Source organism: Hyperolius riggenbachi, chromosome 7 (assembly GCF_040937935.1).
Source record: "Hyperolius riggenbachi isolate aHypRig1 chromosome 7, aHypRig1.pri, whole genome shotgun sequence".
NCBI classification, from domain to species: domain Eukaryota; kingdom Metazoa; phylum Chordata; class Amphibia; order Anura; family Hyperoliidae; genus Hyperolius; species Hyperolius riggenbachi.
The window spans coordinates 197666928-197684829 of NC_090652.1; the positions used below are offsets into that span (position 1 = coordinate 197666928).

General features: G+C 40.0%; 1 protein-coding gene across 9 annotated transcripts in view; it reads right to left on the minus strand.

Moving 5' to 3' along the window:
• Positions 1-647: 647 nt before the first annotated feature.
• Positions 648-17902, minus strand: part of ADAM23 (ADAM metallopeptidase domain 23) — a 468543-nt gene continuing 451288 nt past the window's right edge. For 4 of the 9 annotated variants that reach the window (XM_068244991.1, XM_068244987.1, XM_068244984.1 and 1 more), the window contains one exon: positions 3075-3209. In XM_068244991.1, coding sequence (XP_068101092.1) covers positions 3164-3209 — 46 coding nt within the window. In that variant the 3' untranslated portion in view covers positions 3075-3163. Of the gene's footprint in view, positions 3210-17902 lie in introns of all 9 variants that reach the window. The other 5 variants (XM_068244982.1, XM_068244983.1, XM_068244981.1 and 2 more) reach the window with 2 other exon arrangements.

The window sequence follows — 17902 nt, forward strand, 5'->3', positions numbered from 1 at the left end:
TGAGCTCTGGTGAAACCCAAACATTTGGATGATCCCTGAATCCCATCCCTCTTAAAAGCCCCATTTTGGAAAGTGCAATGGAACAGACATGGTGGTCAGAATGCATAATGTTCACTCTACAGGTGCTTTAAGTCACCATTTTCACTACTAACTTGAAATCACTGACTGAACATGTTCAGCCTTATTTGTTTAATCCAAATAAGTTTGATAGTGATGAAAACACCTAATGTGTACAGAAATTTTGGATTTCAAAGTATTATTTTGGGTCTAACACATTTGATATCTCAAGCTAGTTTCAGAAAACAAAGTTTGTGCCAGTTGGACCTTATCAATTCCACATTAAAAAGTTGGTTATATTAAATTTTAGACTTACGTAATTTAGGACCTGGGTGTCTGGTGCCCCTAAAATCAAGTCATTATTGTGCATTTCAGCATTTACTTGTGAAATAAAAATGTTTGCTACATTATTTATGATGATAAACCTTTAAACATGGGTTTTACAATCTCTGCAATTTTATAATTTAAAAATATTTATCTATACATCTAAGTTAGGCATGAATATTGGGAAAAAAGTTTAAGAACAGCATAGACTTATTACGTACATAGAGGATTGTCAGACAATATGTCTGATTTTAAGACGTAACAAGAACAGTGAAATGCACTGAAATGCAATGACATTGAAATGTATAGTACAATGATCTTCCCATACTTATACATATAAATACATTCAAACCCCCAATTTGTACCTTTCAATGAAAAATTTGACAGGAAGAACAATTTGTATATTGCAGAAAAAATGGAATTCTGTCAAAACATAACTATGATGCTGCACCCTATACAGCAATTTGCAGCTGACCTCTGCATTACCCCTTTAGTAGATATAACCTAATGTTTGAAATTGTATTCAATAACTCCGTTCAAAGGTAAATGAGATTCTACACACAAAACTAGATTTCATTTCCCAGGACAATTGTGCATGTCTTTCCATGCACAGTGAGATATGAGTGAGACAATTGTTTACAGCCTTCATTAGCTTCCACGGGAGAGACTGAGAAATATAGCATGATGGTAGACCACTGATAGACCACTGCTTTATTAATTGGAGCAGATCACAAAAAAGTTGACTGATTAACTAAAGGCAATAAAGGGCACAACTGTAAAGATGTTCCTGTGCCCAATGTTGGGCCTAACTTGGCTTTTTTCAAGTCACAGGATCTTGAAAACATTATGTGTTCTGTGTGAACAAGAAGGCAGGAGAATATCCTGGCCCCTCATTAAAACTTTCAGCTATGAATGGTGGCCAGCAGACCAACCACCACTGAACCATTACTTAGATTTGCTTGTATTATTTTACTTTTACTATTATTTACTACTTTCTAGCCTATCCTTTTCTACTAAGCATTCAATATTGGTAATATACTATCAATTGCATCTTATGTTTTTTTTATGAATTAGTTTATGTGGATTCAATAACAGTCGGCCAATATTCATTTTGAAAACAACAGTTACTGTTTGACACTTACAGAGAAGGACATTATGGTGCAGGGGACAAGTCTGGCTCTCAGGGCATCTTGGGATGGAATTATTATTATGTATTTATTATTTTGCTACACTATGGGAGCAAGCAGAAAACGGTATTTACTTCTGTAAATATATGCAAAACTGAATTTTGCCTTCTTAAAACAGAAAGTATTTGCAATTATTCATCCCTGTGGAAGTTAAGTAGCAGAAGGCTGTGAGCTACTAAACAAGGCACCTTCGTGTTAAGATGGAAATAGTTTCTTGGACAAAACCCTTGAATGAAGATTACCTGTAAACCAAAAGGTTAACAGTTTATGATGAAAAATGTAAGAGAAATTTAAAATCAGAGTAATGCCACCTACACTGAAAATACAGTAAGTTGTAAAAGGAAAGAATAAATTAGAGGATTGACTGCATCATTTTTTGTTTACAACAGACACCTACATTACCCAGTGACATGATATGCTTATGGATAGAATTACCTATTTACATGCATGTGGGAGACAAGAAGTGAAAACAGTAATGTGCATATGAGCTTGGCACTTTAGTGATTAATTTGAATGTGTAGCTATATCTCTATTTTCATACATTATGTACAAAATCTCCATGAAGAAAAAAATGTAGCTTTTAAATTATTTAGAATTATTACATATATATTAATTTACAGTATTTGTTAATAAAGGTCTATTTTTTGGTTTCAAGCATACAAACCTTATATCATCGTTGTTGTGCCAAAATTTCCTGCATGTACATGCTTAGTCTTCTCTATTTATGAATGCAAGCCCAGCGTGCCTATCCTACATGCTAGAAAAAGAGAGGGAGGGTATATATATATATATGTGTGTGTGTGTGTGTGTGTGTGTGTGTAATACATATGTACATATATACATATGCATCATATATATTTATATGTACTTCATATATTATTTTTCATACACATAAAGCTTTTGACTTCTTAAAATCTTTGAATGTGTTATATTTATAGTCCTATTTTCATATTTACATGTCCTTAATATTTTGCTATTTGTATGACTTCATGTCCACTCTGTCGTAGCAGAGAAATCATGGCTTGGATATTGAGAAAGTTTGTTCTTGATTGAAAGACTACAAAGCATGTTGAAAAGCCATTCTTCCATGTTCCATGATGGTTCCTCTGTCTTGTATTCTGGAGCTTATTTTTTTCATTTGAGCTTCTGTTTAAAGCTATGCCATGCAACTTTGCTCTTTCTTCAGTAAAAATAGAAAGGTTATTCATGCCTTGGATTTTCTGCAGTGTTTTTTGTTTGTTGTTTTGTTTTTTAGAAAAATTAGTCATGCTTAAGTTTGATGATGCTTATTGAGTGCCACCATATGAGATATGAGAGTTCAGTACTTTCATTTTCAACCTTAGAATTTCTAAAAAAAAACTATTGCACCTTAATGTTGTATTGGAAGCTGGAGGTGAGTTTAAAGAGAGAGAGAGAGAGAGAGAGAGATCAATGAGCCAACTGGTACATTTTGGAGAAAAAGCCAGTGAAAATATGTTAAAATATCAAAGGCTCAACTTTGAGGCCATGGAAAAGATGGTGCGGAGATTGCCAATAAATGTGACCTTGGAGTCTTTGACCAATAGTGCACAAAAACAACATCCATTTGAGCTGCCTTATATTCCAGACTGAGATGGGTCATATCTTCTTTTTTTGACATTTCTTCCAGGACGTATCAAAAGAAGATTGAATACAGAAAAAAAAACAAAAAAATCATTAGTTGTGTTCAATAAGTAAAAAAATGGCAAATAATGGCTGTGTTCATGGCAGAGAATGCAGATCTCCATTAAGAAGTGCTGTACAAACTTCTTTATGCAAATCAGAATTTACAATATATTTTTTGGGCTGCACCACCAGAAAATAGATATTGATTCAGTAGTTATAATATATTATTATTTATTTTAGGTATGTGTTATTGTATGATATGTGGGAAATTTTCACTTTATTTTGAAAAGAGCATAGGGCTAATTTGGGGGGTGCTTTCTGCCATGGAATCCTGCCATTTTAAAACAGACACAGTCGAAGGAGAATGGATTCATCATGAGGTTAGTAAAGAAATTACAACAACGCGTACAGCAAATTTGTTAAAATGGTAAGTGCACTGAAAAGTGATGTCCATTCTCCTTACGCAGCATTAATAATACCAAAATATAGCATAACATTACAGTGCAACAACAAACACTTGGTGCAACCTCCCCATAATCTGGCTTTATGTGGGGCATCAAGCAGAAGGGCTCATGCATTCAGTCTGGTAACACTTGGCATATGCACCACTACCGCCACCAGGTTGGCATGCAAAAACACAGAACAGTAGTTTCAGAGTATGCATATGCAGCCATGTGTTCTGTGAAACACTTGTGAAAAGTTTTATTGGTTCAAAAAAAAAAAAAGTCTCAATACATTGTTCACAAACTAAAACAAGCAACTGTAAAATATATGTAAGAAACAAGCACATAAATGTGAGAATCAGTATTACAGCCCTCTCAGCGTTACAGATTAATAGTCCATAACACAATTTATACTACACCAAAATGAAAATTATAAATGAAAAGCAACCAAAGCAAGTCAAAAGACTAACAAAACACTAATGTATATAATAAAAGTGCATTCTATAAAAATATTACTATCAAGAGGATCTGTAAGAAAAAAGTGCCCATATGGGGTACCTACCTCGGGAGGGGGAAGCCTCTGGATCCTAAGGCTTCCCCCGTCCTCCTCCATTCCTGCGCTGTTAGCTGCCAAAGATCCGCGGGGGCTCCAGGATCATAACAATCCTATGTGCGCATCACGCAAGCGCAGTATCAGTTTTCCTTCGGGTTCAGATGGAGATAGCCGAGCATGATCGGATACGCTGTACTGCACAGGCGCAGACAATGATCCGCTTTACAGTGCAGGCGAGGTGTCTGCGCCTGCATAGTATAGTAGATCGGGTTCAGCTATGTCTGCCTAAGCTGAAAAGAAAACTGTTACTGTGCCTGCGTGAGGTGCACACAGGATTGTTATAATCCTGGAGCCCCGGTGGATCTGTGGGGGCTGACAGCGCTGGAACAGAGGGTCAGAAGAGGACAGGGGAAGCCTCATTAGCATCCAGAGGCTTCCCCTTCCTGACGTGAGTACCCAACAGGGACATTTTTCTTCTAACAGATCCTTTTTAAATAATATGCTGACTGGCTAGCTTAATATGAGTGTGGGAACTGATGTCACTGACCATTGAAAGAAAAATACTACTATTCTTCCATAAGTATGGTTTGGGCTTTGTGTATGTCAACATACTTAGACTTGTTTAGTTCCACCTTGCATAGACCAGAGTTTGTTTTTGATTTGTTTTTTAACAATGTTGACCCTGTAATCACCCTGTTTGACTCACAGTGATCACATAATTATGAGCCAATTAAAATGGCTCCTGATCCTTACATACAACTAAGCTGTCTAAAGACAGCTTAGTAAGTGGTGGTGTACATGCTAGATTGTAGTGGGTGCACCAAAAAAAAAAAAAAAAAGGCATAGTTAGCATCCATAAACATGAGAAAGTTTATCTATACTCGGGTTAGAGGAGGTTAAGTAAGAACAGGGGTGGCTTCAATTTCTGATATTAAAAAAAAAAAAACTTACATTTTAATAATAACTTAACTTAAAAGACACCTGAGCTGAAGGGGGATTTGGATGGATATGGAGGCTGCCATATTTATTTCCTTGTAAACAATACCAGTTGCCTGTATGTCCTACTGCTCATCTGCCTCCAATATTTTTTGCCACAGACCCTGAACAAGCATGTAGGTCATATACTTCTGACTGAAGTCTGACTGGATTTGCTGCATGCTTGTTTCGGGTGTGTGATTCAGACACTACTGCAGCCAAAGAGATCAGCAGGGCTGCCAGGCAACTGGTATTGTTTAAAAGGAAATTAATATGATATCCTCCATATTTCTCTCAGTTCAGGTGTCCTTTATTCAGTTATCACAGACAATGTCACTCATTGAGACTCATTATATTCAGTAACACAGCTTGAGAAAGGACATATTGGCCCTTATTCAATTCACTTTTTCTCTTCAGTTTTCTCCTATATGATATTTTCACATCTTGTTATCAATAAAATGCCTTTGAGCTGCCAGCAAGCAAGAAAATACTCAGAATAATTTTGATAGTACTCTTCACCTACTTTCTGGTACTTTTTCAGTTGCTGAATGCTTAAAAGTTATTTTAAATAGAAGTTGAAAATCTCATGGGAGAAAACTTTTGAGAAAACTGAATTAAATAAGGGCCATTGTCCAAAGCAGCAGCCAGTTGCTGCTTGTATTTTAATTACAGTACCTTTTTTCAAAAAACCTTTTTTAGGCCTGGTGCACACCAAAACCCGCTAGCAGATCCGCAAAATGCTAGCAGATTTTGAAACGCTTTTTCTTATTTTTCTGTAGCATTTCAGCTAGCGTTTTGCGGTTTTGTGTAGCGGTTTTGGTGTAGTAGATTTCATATATTGTTACAGTAAAGCTGTTACTGAACAGCTTCTGTGACAAAAATGCCGGCAAAACCACTCTGAACAGGAGTTTTTCAGAGCGGTTTGCATTTTTCCTATACTTAACATTGAGGCAGAAACGCATCCGCAATCCAAAAAAAGCCTCACCCCGGGAGTATGCGTTTCTGCAAAACGCCTCCCGCTCTGGTGTGAACCACCCCATTGAGATACATTGACCAAGCGTATCCGCAGCCGCAAGCAGCTGCAGAAACGCTGAAAAAGCCGCTCGGTGTGCACCAGCCCATAGATGTGACTATTTTTCTGATACCCAATAATTCTGCACTGTTGCATAATATTCCCTTTCAGTAAACACAGATCAGATATGCAGTTTTCTGTTTTCATCCCAGTAGTTGGATGTAAGGCTAAGATAAACATTCAAACTTCAGTTTACTTCTCTTTGAACCCACTAAAACTATAGGTACAGGTATGAGAGCTTTTTTTCACATGGCAACTTTGACTGTTAAAGAGGAACTCCAGTGAAAATAATTTAATATAAAAAGGTGCTTAATTTTTACAATAATTATGCATACATGATTTAGTCAGAGTTTGCTCATTGTAAAATCTTTCCTCTCCCAGATTCACATTCTGACATGTATTACATGGTGACATTGTTACTGTGGGCAGATTATGTAGCTGTTCTGGCTTTAACAGACAGCTATAAACAGCCATTTCCTGTGTGTGTCATTGTTACATTGTGGCAGTTTGCCCAGAGTACCGTACGGTACCAGAGCCTCTTGTGGGAGGGGTTTCAGCACAAAATCAGTCATACAGCGCCCCCTGATGGTCTGTTTGTGAAAATCATTATATTTTTCATGTAAAAGTGGGTATCAGCTACTGATTGGGATAAAGTTCAATTCTTGGTCGGAGTTTCTCTTTAAGTTGTGGCGGTCATATTTCCCTTGGTTCGGTTCCACAGCAGTTCACCTGAATCTGACCAAATGTTTGGGTTCATTCAGGAGCTTAATTTAAATCCCAATGAACTTAATTGGGGTAAACTTCAAGTTTGAATTCTGGTCTGTGGAGAGCTTTTAAAGCCACCAAATGCCAGCGGTATAGGTAGAACACCATCTGTGTGCAGAACACTCTGAAAAAAAAGTGGAGGGAATGTTTTTATTCACTGGGAGGGGCATTTTATTCAGCTTCAAGGGATACCTGGGAGAATCACTAATCGTTCAATTTACAGCATAGTGGGTTCCCTTAGACCTGTTGACGCTGTTAAAGGACAACGATCAATAACCAAGTGTTATAAAACTACAATGCACAAATAATGTCTAAGTATTATTTAAAAGCTGTGCAAAGTTTTTTCTACTTTTCATGTTAAAATCAAATAAAAAGCTCTGCTTTATTTTGTGTCAGTTTAAGCTGTGTTAGAACGATCCACTGGCAGAGATAATTCTGTTTTTTGTGGAATATGTGACAACACAGCCAGTGCTGGTGTCTGCATCTCTCAGAAGAGTACTTTTTTTTCACAATGAAAGATGTTTAGCCTGCCTTGGTATCAATTTCCAACACAATTAGCAGAGAGCGTTTACGTGGGTCTATATGAAAAGGGCGCCTGTAAAAAAGGGCCCCTGGTGGAGCCCATATATACCAACTTCGGCTACAAAAAAGGCGCCTGGTGTAGCCCATATAGAAATTCCGCTACAAAAAAAAGGAGCCTGGCATAGCCCATATAAAAACTTTGGCTACTAAAAAACTCCAGGATGTGTTAATTACTATTCCCCCTCCAGGCCGCCATGGATAGTGGAGGAATGAAATAATGCGGCTTCCAGCGCTTGTAGCCCATATAAAAACTTCGGCTACAAAAATGCTCCAGGATGTGTTAATTACTATTCCCCCTCCAGGCCGCCATGGATAGTGGGGGAATGAAATAATTTGGCTTCCAGCGCTTGTAGCCCATATAAAAACTTTGGCTACAAAAAAAAGGCAATAATATGGGCTACAGAGGGGCGCCCTACTGTAGCCGAAAACCTTGTAGCCGAAAAAATATGGGCTACAAAGGGGAGCCCGCTTGTAGCCTATATCAAAACTCGGGCGCCCTTTTCTACACCTTGTAGCCCATATTTCCAAAAATAACATTGATGTCTATGGCGGCGCCCTTTTCATACAGGCAGCTCAGGCGCCCTTTTCAACCGATACCGTGTACGTATTTAGGAGATAAGAGGTACATAACTTTCCTTCTGCTTAGCCTGACACATGGGTCTCAATGCATTATCTTCAGCCACTTAAAGGGACCCTAAGCACTGAATGAAAAGAAAAAACAAAATTTGGACTTAACTGGGGCCTCCTCCAGCCCCCCGTAGCCTGTAAGGTATTCCGGAATCTTCTTCTCCCCTCTCCTGGTCCCGCTGGCTGGGCCAGTAATCAGCGACTCTCTGGTGAACTTGCGCCACCGCGCCATCATGGCGATCACCGTAAGCCTCCTGCCCATGCGCAATTTAGTCTTTAGAGAATCACATATGCACAGGAGGCTAACAGCGACTGGCCTGATGGCGCCTGATGGCTGCGTGACTGGGGCACGAATGCACAACTTCACCAGAGAGTCACTGATTACCGAAGGCGCCAGCAGAATCAGGAGAGGAGAGAAGAGGATGACGGAGGACCTTGCGGGCTACAGGAGGCTGGAGAAAGCCCCAGGTAAGTCCAAATTTTGTTTTTATTCAGCACTCAGGATCCCTTTAAGCCATCTCTAGCAGTCCAGAATTTTATCTGGACAGCTCATTGAGAGAGAGAAAACCATCAGCTGCAGTAAACTATAGTGCGCTTGTGGGGTTTTCTTCCTACTAAGCCTTGTCTCAGAGCAAAGATAGAAGCTTTCCTTTATATATAGAGATATAGGCTTAAAATAGAAACAGAAGGCCCCCGGGGGTGTCTTCATAACCAAAAATTAGGCAGATCACAAAAAAAGACGCTAATAAAATCTTGTAGTGTTTTCACTTTGTGGAACTGGCCTTTTGCCTGGCTTACCGTTTTGTTTGTATTTTGATATCTCTCTGTATTTCTATTTATTGAGTGATAGGTGTTTTTGGTATATATTGCCCTGTGTGTAGAGGCCACCTGACCTGGGAGGTGGTCCCTGATTGCATTAATTATGATGACCAATGAAAGTAATGGGCTTCCTTATTGTTGGATGGTAAAATATGTTATGTGGGGGCGAATATACCTTGTATTCCTAGAGCTCATATGTTTAATATATGTGTTAACTTGTACTATGTTGTAAATTTCAATAAAACATTTTTGAAAAGAAAATTTCCTTGCTTAAAGGCAAAAGGTCCTTAAACGGTTCTATTTAAAATTGTACATAGACCTCAGCGTAAAGGCAGAATGTCCTTACAGGAGTTTCTTAACCAAAAATAGAGCCGGCCACAAAGTACAGGCAGAAGATGCTGGAAAGGTCTTTTGTGATGGTAATATCATAAATTTGACAGGCTACAGTTAGAGGGCTGATGGCACTTGGAAGGTGGTGTAGAAGTTCAAGTGAATAAGGTAGTTCACAAAGCACAAGCAGCAGGTATTGGAAGGGTTCCTAGTCATTGTGATGATAATTTTGGCAGGCTACAAAGCATAGACAGAACGTTTTTTAATCAGGAAATTGTCCAATCAAAACACTAGGTTTCAGTTAATCAGTGAAAACTCTGCAGAGGTGCTGAAGGCCTTAGAGATCCAAGCCTGGTTAATTTCATTAAGAACTTTGTCTACAAGGAATCCCCCCCCCCCCCCCCAGATAAACTGAATAAGCTTTCCAATAACACACTTGAAACAAGAGAGGTGTTCCCCTCTAAATCCTGATTTGCAAACTCTAGCCACTGGCCTGGTTTGGAACCCATCAATCCAGTGCTTCTTCACTTTAGAGCATTTGGATGTAAGATAGGTTCACACTGTGACATTACATTACATTGTTTTGCATTTTATTGGACAATAAAATCACATTACTAATGCAATGTAATTATATTGTTATAGTACATTCACCTCAGCACAATAGCAGTGCAGTGTGATAGAATCCATTGGCATAACCAGTGACGGATCTAGACCAAGTTGCGCCTGGGGCAAGGTCAGGTTTTGGCACCTAAACTGCCATTCCCCATCCAGTTTTGGCACCTAAAGGTCAAGTTTTGGAGCCTAAAGATCAGGTTTTGGCGCCTAAACTGCCATTCCCCATCCAAATGTTTCCGCCTTTTTAAGAATTCAACAAACTGCGCCTGGGGCAAGAGACCCGTCTGCTCCCCCCTAGATCCGTCCCTGGGCATAACTTGATGCATGCTGTGCGTTATCAGACAACATGCATGTTTACAGTTGAAGAGGCATGTTTTCATTGACTGTATGCTTCACTGTATGTGTCACATTGCGCATACTGCACATTGCGATTTTTCCCCTCCACTGCGTTGCCATCCTGTTTTTACATGGAATGCAATGCTTCAGTGTGAACCTACACTTACTTTAGATTTGTGTCAAGTGTTCTTTTTATTTGTATCCCTTTTTTTCAAGAATATTTATTAGAGCTTTGCATTAATGACAGTACAAACATTGAAGTAATGCTGATATATCAAACATTGTCCACATATAACATTTGACATATAATATTACTGAAAACCCTCACTCGACCCATCCCTACCCTCAAACTACCTTCCAATCTCCCTCTTTCCCTTTGCCTCTATACTCCTCGAACGCCTGGTCCACCAACACCATGCCCAATACCTTAACACCAATACCCTACTTGACCCACTATAGTCTGGATTCCGACCTGCACACTCAACTGAAACAGCCCTCGCCAAGGTGGTCAACGACCTTACCCAAAGGCAGTTATTCCATTCTGCTACTCTTTGACCTTTCCTTGGCATTTAATACTGTAGACTATTCCCTCATCCTCCAATCACTACAGTCCATGGGCATCCATGACTTTGCCTTGGCCTGGATCTGCTCCTACCTATCCATTCACTCATTCAACAGCTCCTCCTCAACCCCTGCTCCCCTCTCAGTTGGGGTCTATTCTGGGCTCTATTCTGGGCCCCCTTCTGTTCTCCATATACACTTCCTCAATTGGCAAACTCATCTCCTCCCTGGGCTTCAAATACCACCTTTATGCCAACAACACTCAGATTTACCTCTATACCCTCTACATCTTATCCACCACCATGGACAAGGTCTCCTCATAGTTACATAGTTACATAGTTATTTTGGTTGAAAAAAGACATACGTCCATCGAGTTCAACCAGTATGAAGTACAACACCAGCCTGCTCCCTCACATATCCCTGTTGATCCAGAGGAAGGCAAAAAAACCCTTACAAGGCATGGTCCAATTAGCCCCTAAAGGGAAAAATTCCTTCCCGACTCCAGATGGCAATCAGATAAAATCCCTGGATCAACATCATTAGGCATTACCTAGTAATTGTAGCCATGGATGTCTTTCAACGCAAGGAAAGCATCTAAGCCCCCTTTAAATGCAGGTATAGAGTTTGCCATAACGACTTCCTGTGGCAATGCATTCCACATCTTAATCACTCTTACTCATGCCTTTCAACAATGGCCTTCTGGATGTCAGTTAGATTCCTGAAGCCTAACCTAGACAAAACTGAACTCCTAGTCTTTCCACCCTACACTGCTGCACCCCCCCCCCCAGACTTTCACCTCACAATAAACAACACAACCATTCACCCTACCTCCCAGTCCCACTGTCTGGGCATCACCCTGGACTCTGACTTCTCCTTTATCCCCCACATCCAAAACATCACCAGAGCCTGCATTTTCCACTTCCATAATATCTCCAAGATCTGCCCCTTCTTAACCTCGGACAGGCGGACACAACAAAGCTGCTCATCCATGCCCTTATCATCTCCTGCCTTGATTACTGTAACTCCCTCCTGTCTGGCCTCCCCTTGAAACGCATTGCCCCTTTCAATCAGTTTCGCATCCAGCTGCACGACTCCTCCATTCTTCGCACCGCTCCGCATCCACATCTCCCCTCTGTAAATCCCTGCACTGGTTTCCTATTCAATTCAGATAAGTTTCAAGATTCTATGCCTGGCATATAAATCTGTGCACAAAACCTACCCTACCTATATCTCGGAGCTTGTTCACAGGTAAACACCAGGTCGTCCCCTCCAGTCCTCCAACGACCTTCGCCTCACTGCCCCTCACATTTCCCACTCCCATACGCGCCTGCAGGATTTCTCAAGAGCCGCCCCCACCCTCTGGAACTCCCTTCCACCACCCATCAGACTTGCTCCCTCCTTCAACACACTTAAGCAAGCTCTCAAAAGCCACTTCTTTAAGATGACCTACCCTCCCCCTACCACACAGTAACTCTCTACTGAAAATTTATTCCACAGCCCTACCTAGTGTTCCAACTCCCCCCCCCCTCCCCCACAGATTGTAAGTCTTTGGCAGGGTCCTCCCTTCCCTAGTGTGGTCTACATGATCATATGCTCCTTTACTATGACAGCCTCATACTTGTATTACTGGGCCTACTTAACCAGCTAAAAATTGCATGATCATGTATCTAGTACCGTTTGCCTTGTATAACTTTGTTCTGTGTTGTATAACCTTGTTACATCTGTCATCCTTGTATCATGGTATATATTTATTGTCCAGCACTGCGTAATATGTTGGCACCTTATAAATACAAGAAAAATTAATAATAATAATACGGTAATACATAAAGATACATCAAACCAAATATTAAAGGCTGGAGATAAAATTTCAATAAACAATAAAATTTGGGATTATCGCCATGTGACTTAAAATAAAAGAGCATTTCTAATGTAGGTGTAACTGTAAACTGAATTACAAATATAAGCTGTAAACTTTGAATATGAACAAAAGGACAAATAACCATAGAAACGTTAAGTAATGAGAAATTTGAATAGCAATGTTAAAGTGGCTTGTAAAATGTTATACAGATCATTCATGTGATCTAGTTGGTCAATCCTGTTTGCATTTTGAATCTTAATTTTGCTTGAGGGTTTTTCTCTAATATGTAAAACCCACTCAAGGATGGAAAACCCCTTACTAAATGGTGGATGAGGTGGACCCCGAAAATAAAGGTTCGTACACATGCCGAACTGGAGGCAACGACGGGTCCGTCGTCACCTCCCACTGGGTGGGCGTTCCAGCAACAGTCCGGCATGTGTACAGTCTGTCTGCAGACTGATACGGCTGTTTCTGAGCGATCCGCCCAGCGGATCGTTCAGAAACAGCCGTATCAGTCCGCCGACAGACTGTACACACGCCGGACTGTCGCTGGAATGCCCACCCAGCGGGAGGTGACGACGGACCCGTCGTTGCCTCCAGTCCGGCGTGTGTACGGACCTTAAGAGAAGTTACCTTTCCCTGCTTTTCAATTGTCATCTAATTTAGTAAATAACTTGTATAACTAAGGCTATGTACACACTAGCAACAGGGACAGTTTTGGGAGCATTCTTTTTTCTTTTTCCACCTCCTGATCACTGTGAGTGGCTTACGGTGATAAGGTTGACAGGCTCCTGACCGATGCATGGAACTCAGCTGTCTTTACATGGGGATTTGCTATTGTGTCCTGGGCTCAGGAGCCTCTGGCATCAAAACTATGCTGCATCAGGCTTAGGCAGCCACAAGTGTGGAGCAGTTTTAACTATTGATGATCCCAAGCTGCTTAAAGGACCACTGTCGTGAAAATCGTATGATTTAAAATATACATAAACACATACAAATAAGAAGTATGTTTTTTCCAGAGAAAAATAAGCCATAGATTACTTCTCTTGTATGTTGCTGTCACTTATGGTAGGTAGTAGAAATCTGACATTACCAACAGGTTTTGGGCTAGTCCAACTCTCCATAGGGGATTCTCAGCATGGCCTTTATTCTTTATTAAAACACGCCATGAAAAAAATGTATACAAAGATGCTGGCCAGCCTCCCTGCTCACCGTACATTTTTTCGACAGTTGGATGGAGCAACTGCCATTCAGTAAGTGCTTTTGAAAATAAATAAATCCCTGAGAATCCCCCATGAGAAGATGGGCTAGTCCAAAACCTGTCGGTTCTGTCAGATTTCTACTACTTACTGTAAGTGACAGCAGCATAGGAGAAAAATTATTTTTAGCTAATTTTACTATGGAAGAAATGTACTTCTTATCTGTATATGTTTACATATATGATCAATTTTAAGATTTTCACGTCAGTGGTCCTTTAAAGTCAATGGGAATTAAAAGAAAAAAAAATCAGCCAGATACTTTCCTAAGGAAAGGCTCTAGGGGCACTACACTGTCAATGTGCAATTTGACCTTTCAGTAATGTAAAATTGCAATTGAAGAATAATCACACCAGATTGAGCATAGTGTGTAAGGATAAACAAAGAACATGAACCGAGAGCCCCAATATGGTGTAGTATTTTTGTCAATCATGTAGTAGAAAGTATAAATTATGGTAGTTATACTCACAAACACAGGTTACCACACAGGCAAGCACTGGAAAGGCAAGTGGGGAGATTTGTGACCTGACCCTACTCAGGTTTAAGAAGTCGCTCTCTGTAGATAGGAAAAAATGGGGATACACCCCTCCACCTAGGGTGGACTAGCCTGGTAGCAATTTGTATACAGAGGCGCTAAAAAGGATGACAACGATTAAAAGCTGGAAGGGGAAGTATGGTGGACTTACCTCCTTTGAAGAGAAACAGACTAAAGCATGTTACTGTAAATCACATTTATTAGAATCGCCAAGGTGCAAGGAGATTGGAAATTCTAATAAATGTGATTGACAGTAACGCGCTTCAGTCTGTTTTTATACAAGGGAGGTAAGTCCACCATACTTCCCCCTTTTAAACAGCTTTTAATCCTTTTTATATTTTTTGGCGCCTCTGTATACAAATTGCTACATAATGTGTAAGGAGCCTAAGAATATTAATGAGAATCTCCCAGGAGTAGATGGACTAGTTCAAAATCTGTGATCCCTTACGAAGCCTTATTGGTGAAAAATATTGGTCATTAGCAATGTTGTATAGCACTTGCATTTATAGTATCCCCAGTACCTGGTCACATACCATCTGGTTTAACACTACAGGGGACATTTAGATTACTCTAGGAATCCCTGACATATATTTCTATGGTAGTTTATTTATATAAGCATTGTACTTTTTTCATTTGGTCCTCTGAACTAGTATCTCTAAACTTAAAGCACTTATGTGTCCGCTGCCGGTATATCTACGCCCCTTGAGATGTCATCTTAGCTACAGGGGGATGTATGTATGTACGTGTTGCAGGTGAGTTGGGCGCAGGACGAGCCGAATGACGGCTTTGCCTGCTGCCGCAAAACTCCCCAGCGCCGTTAAATAGTATTCCCCCTCTGAGTTGTCGCAATTCAGAGGGAGATGTAATCCGAAGTGCCGGAGCCCCAAATTACCATTACGCACCCTGCGCCGCATAACATTGCTGGTATGGGGTGCCTTAGTTTTGGTGCTCAGTGCTGAGTGCCATGCACTGAAACAGCCTGCTTTGCCAGGGGTTGTAGATATATTTACCTCCTGCACATGTTCTCGTCGCCATCTGTTAGTATACTGATGCGTGAATGGGAGCACATGTTCCCATTCACCGATCAAAGTGCCTGTGATCAATTATCACCGGCATCAGTGAGATGCCAGTGGTCAATGACAAAGTGAAAGTAAAAACACGCACACAACATTTACTATGTACTCACACAGTAGTACCCCACTTTATTCATATGTACTGTTCACAGTACAGGAATAAAGTGGGGGGACATCTAGTAGCCATAGTTACCAAAATTAAAACTTGTAAAAAAAAAGAAAAAAAAGTGTCATAAAAATACATAAAGAGTTACCTTAGGGACTCAACTTTTCATAAAAAATATAACATTAACAGTAAAATATTGTTGCCATACATTGCGTGTTCGGGATATAATTTAAACATAATAATACTAGTAGGGACAAATGAGCAAATAAAATGTGTGAGTTTTATCAACAGTAGCATGTTTTATTTTAAAGCTATAATGGTTTAAAACTGAGAAATAATGTTTTTTTTCCATTTTTTCTTATCTTAGCAAAAAGTACCACCCAAATTAAGCCTAATTGGTGGCGAAAAACAAGATATAGATCATTTCAGTGTAATAAGTAGTGATAAAGTTATTAGCAAATGAATGGGAGGAGTGCTGAAATGTGAAAATTGCTCTGGTCCACAAGCGGAACACCACCTGTAGTGGTCAAGTGGTTAAGAGGTGACAATTATATGTGTGACCCATTTCTGATGGTTTATAATTGTACAATAATGCGTACGTTTTAAATTTTGTCTATCGAGCATGATCCCCTTTCGGGGTTAGTTTTTCTAGCATATCTTCTAAAACAATATAATTAAACTGCATATTTCCCAGACAATATAAATATGGAGCATATCCCATTAAACAACATAAATAGGCAGTTTGTCCTCAACCAACATAAATAGGCAGTAATCTGAGTATGTGTAGAGCAGAGGTGCCCACACTTTTCGGCTTGTGAGCTACTTTAAAAAATTAGCAAGGCAAAATGATCTACCCATGTACAATTTTAGGAGCACATTTGTATATACAGAATGGAAAATGTAGTGGGGTCGGGATCTACCATGAAGTCCTTCGCGATCTACCTAATGGGCACCCCTGGTGTAGAGCCACCACTGTTTGAGTTGGGCGCCGGGTGGAGGCGCTAGTAAAAATATTGGTAATTTACATTAACAATATTTTACTATATGCCCACATTGTCACAAGAACCCCTTCTATTGCCTGCCCTAACACTAATCCCCCCACCTAATGCATAATACTAACCTCCCTCCTGGTGCCTAACATCAACCCCCCAATACGCCTTACACTATTCCTGGTGTCCAAACAACCATTATTTGTAGATGATAGATGATCAGCTGCAATCACTATTCCCTATGTAGTTGCCAATCAGCTACTATTTTTTATCAGTTACCCAACTCACTGCCTGGATGCCTGATTACTGATAATTTGTATTGGCATCTACTAGACGTCTGCCGATCATGCACCAATACGACCTGATTCAAGCAATCCCCAATCCAAAACAACTCAATTAAAAACTGTTGCCCTAAACAGCAGAATTAGTAGTTGTAGTGTCATCCAAAAAATATAGTAAGACAAGTAACTCCATACAGGTAGTATCCCGCCAAATACACAGTATAGCAATGTGCTCCAAACTTAATTAGGCAGAGATCTCCCTGCAAAAAAATACAGCCAGTACTATTCAACTACACAGAGAAACTTGGTCAATGAGGCCCAGCAAATATAACTGGAAGTTAGCAGAGAGCATCAACATGGGGTAGGATGATGTTCCATGTTGCCTCCTTCTGACCAAGGGCATATTAGAGATCAGGAAGGGAGGCTATTAAGACCTGGGGAATGACCTGGATACTTCTACTGGGGATTGGGGTAAAACCCTGAAATTCAGGCTTAAACAATATCACTGATCTTTGTCATACTTCTGCATCCATAGGTGTGGCAACTACCGGGGCCCTGCTAACATCTAGAAAACTTTGAATCAAGCAATTTTTTTTCTAAAATAACAATTACTGTAGGCCCTGAATACCAAACAAACAGCCATATGATATGTAATAAAATAGATGGTGTGTGTACTGTTTTATACAACAACCCATTCACACACCTTAGATCATAATTAGGCAGTTTGAACTGGCAAACATATAAATAGGCAGTTTTGTTTGTCTATCTAAGCAACATAATAAGCTAGCATATCCCCTCCAAACAGCATAATAAGACAGCATATCCCCTAAATAATGTAATTAGGCAGAATGTTCCCAAAACAACATAATTATGCAGCGTGACCACCAAATTATGTAATTAGGCAAAGTCTGCCC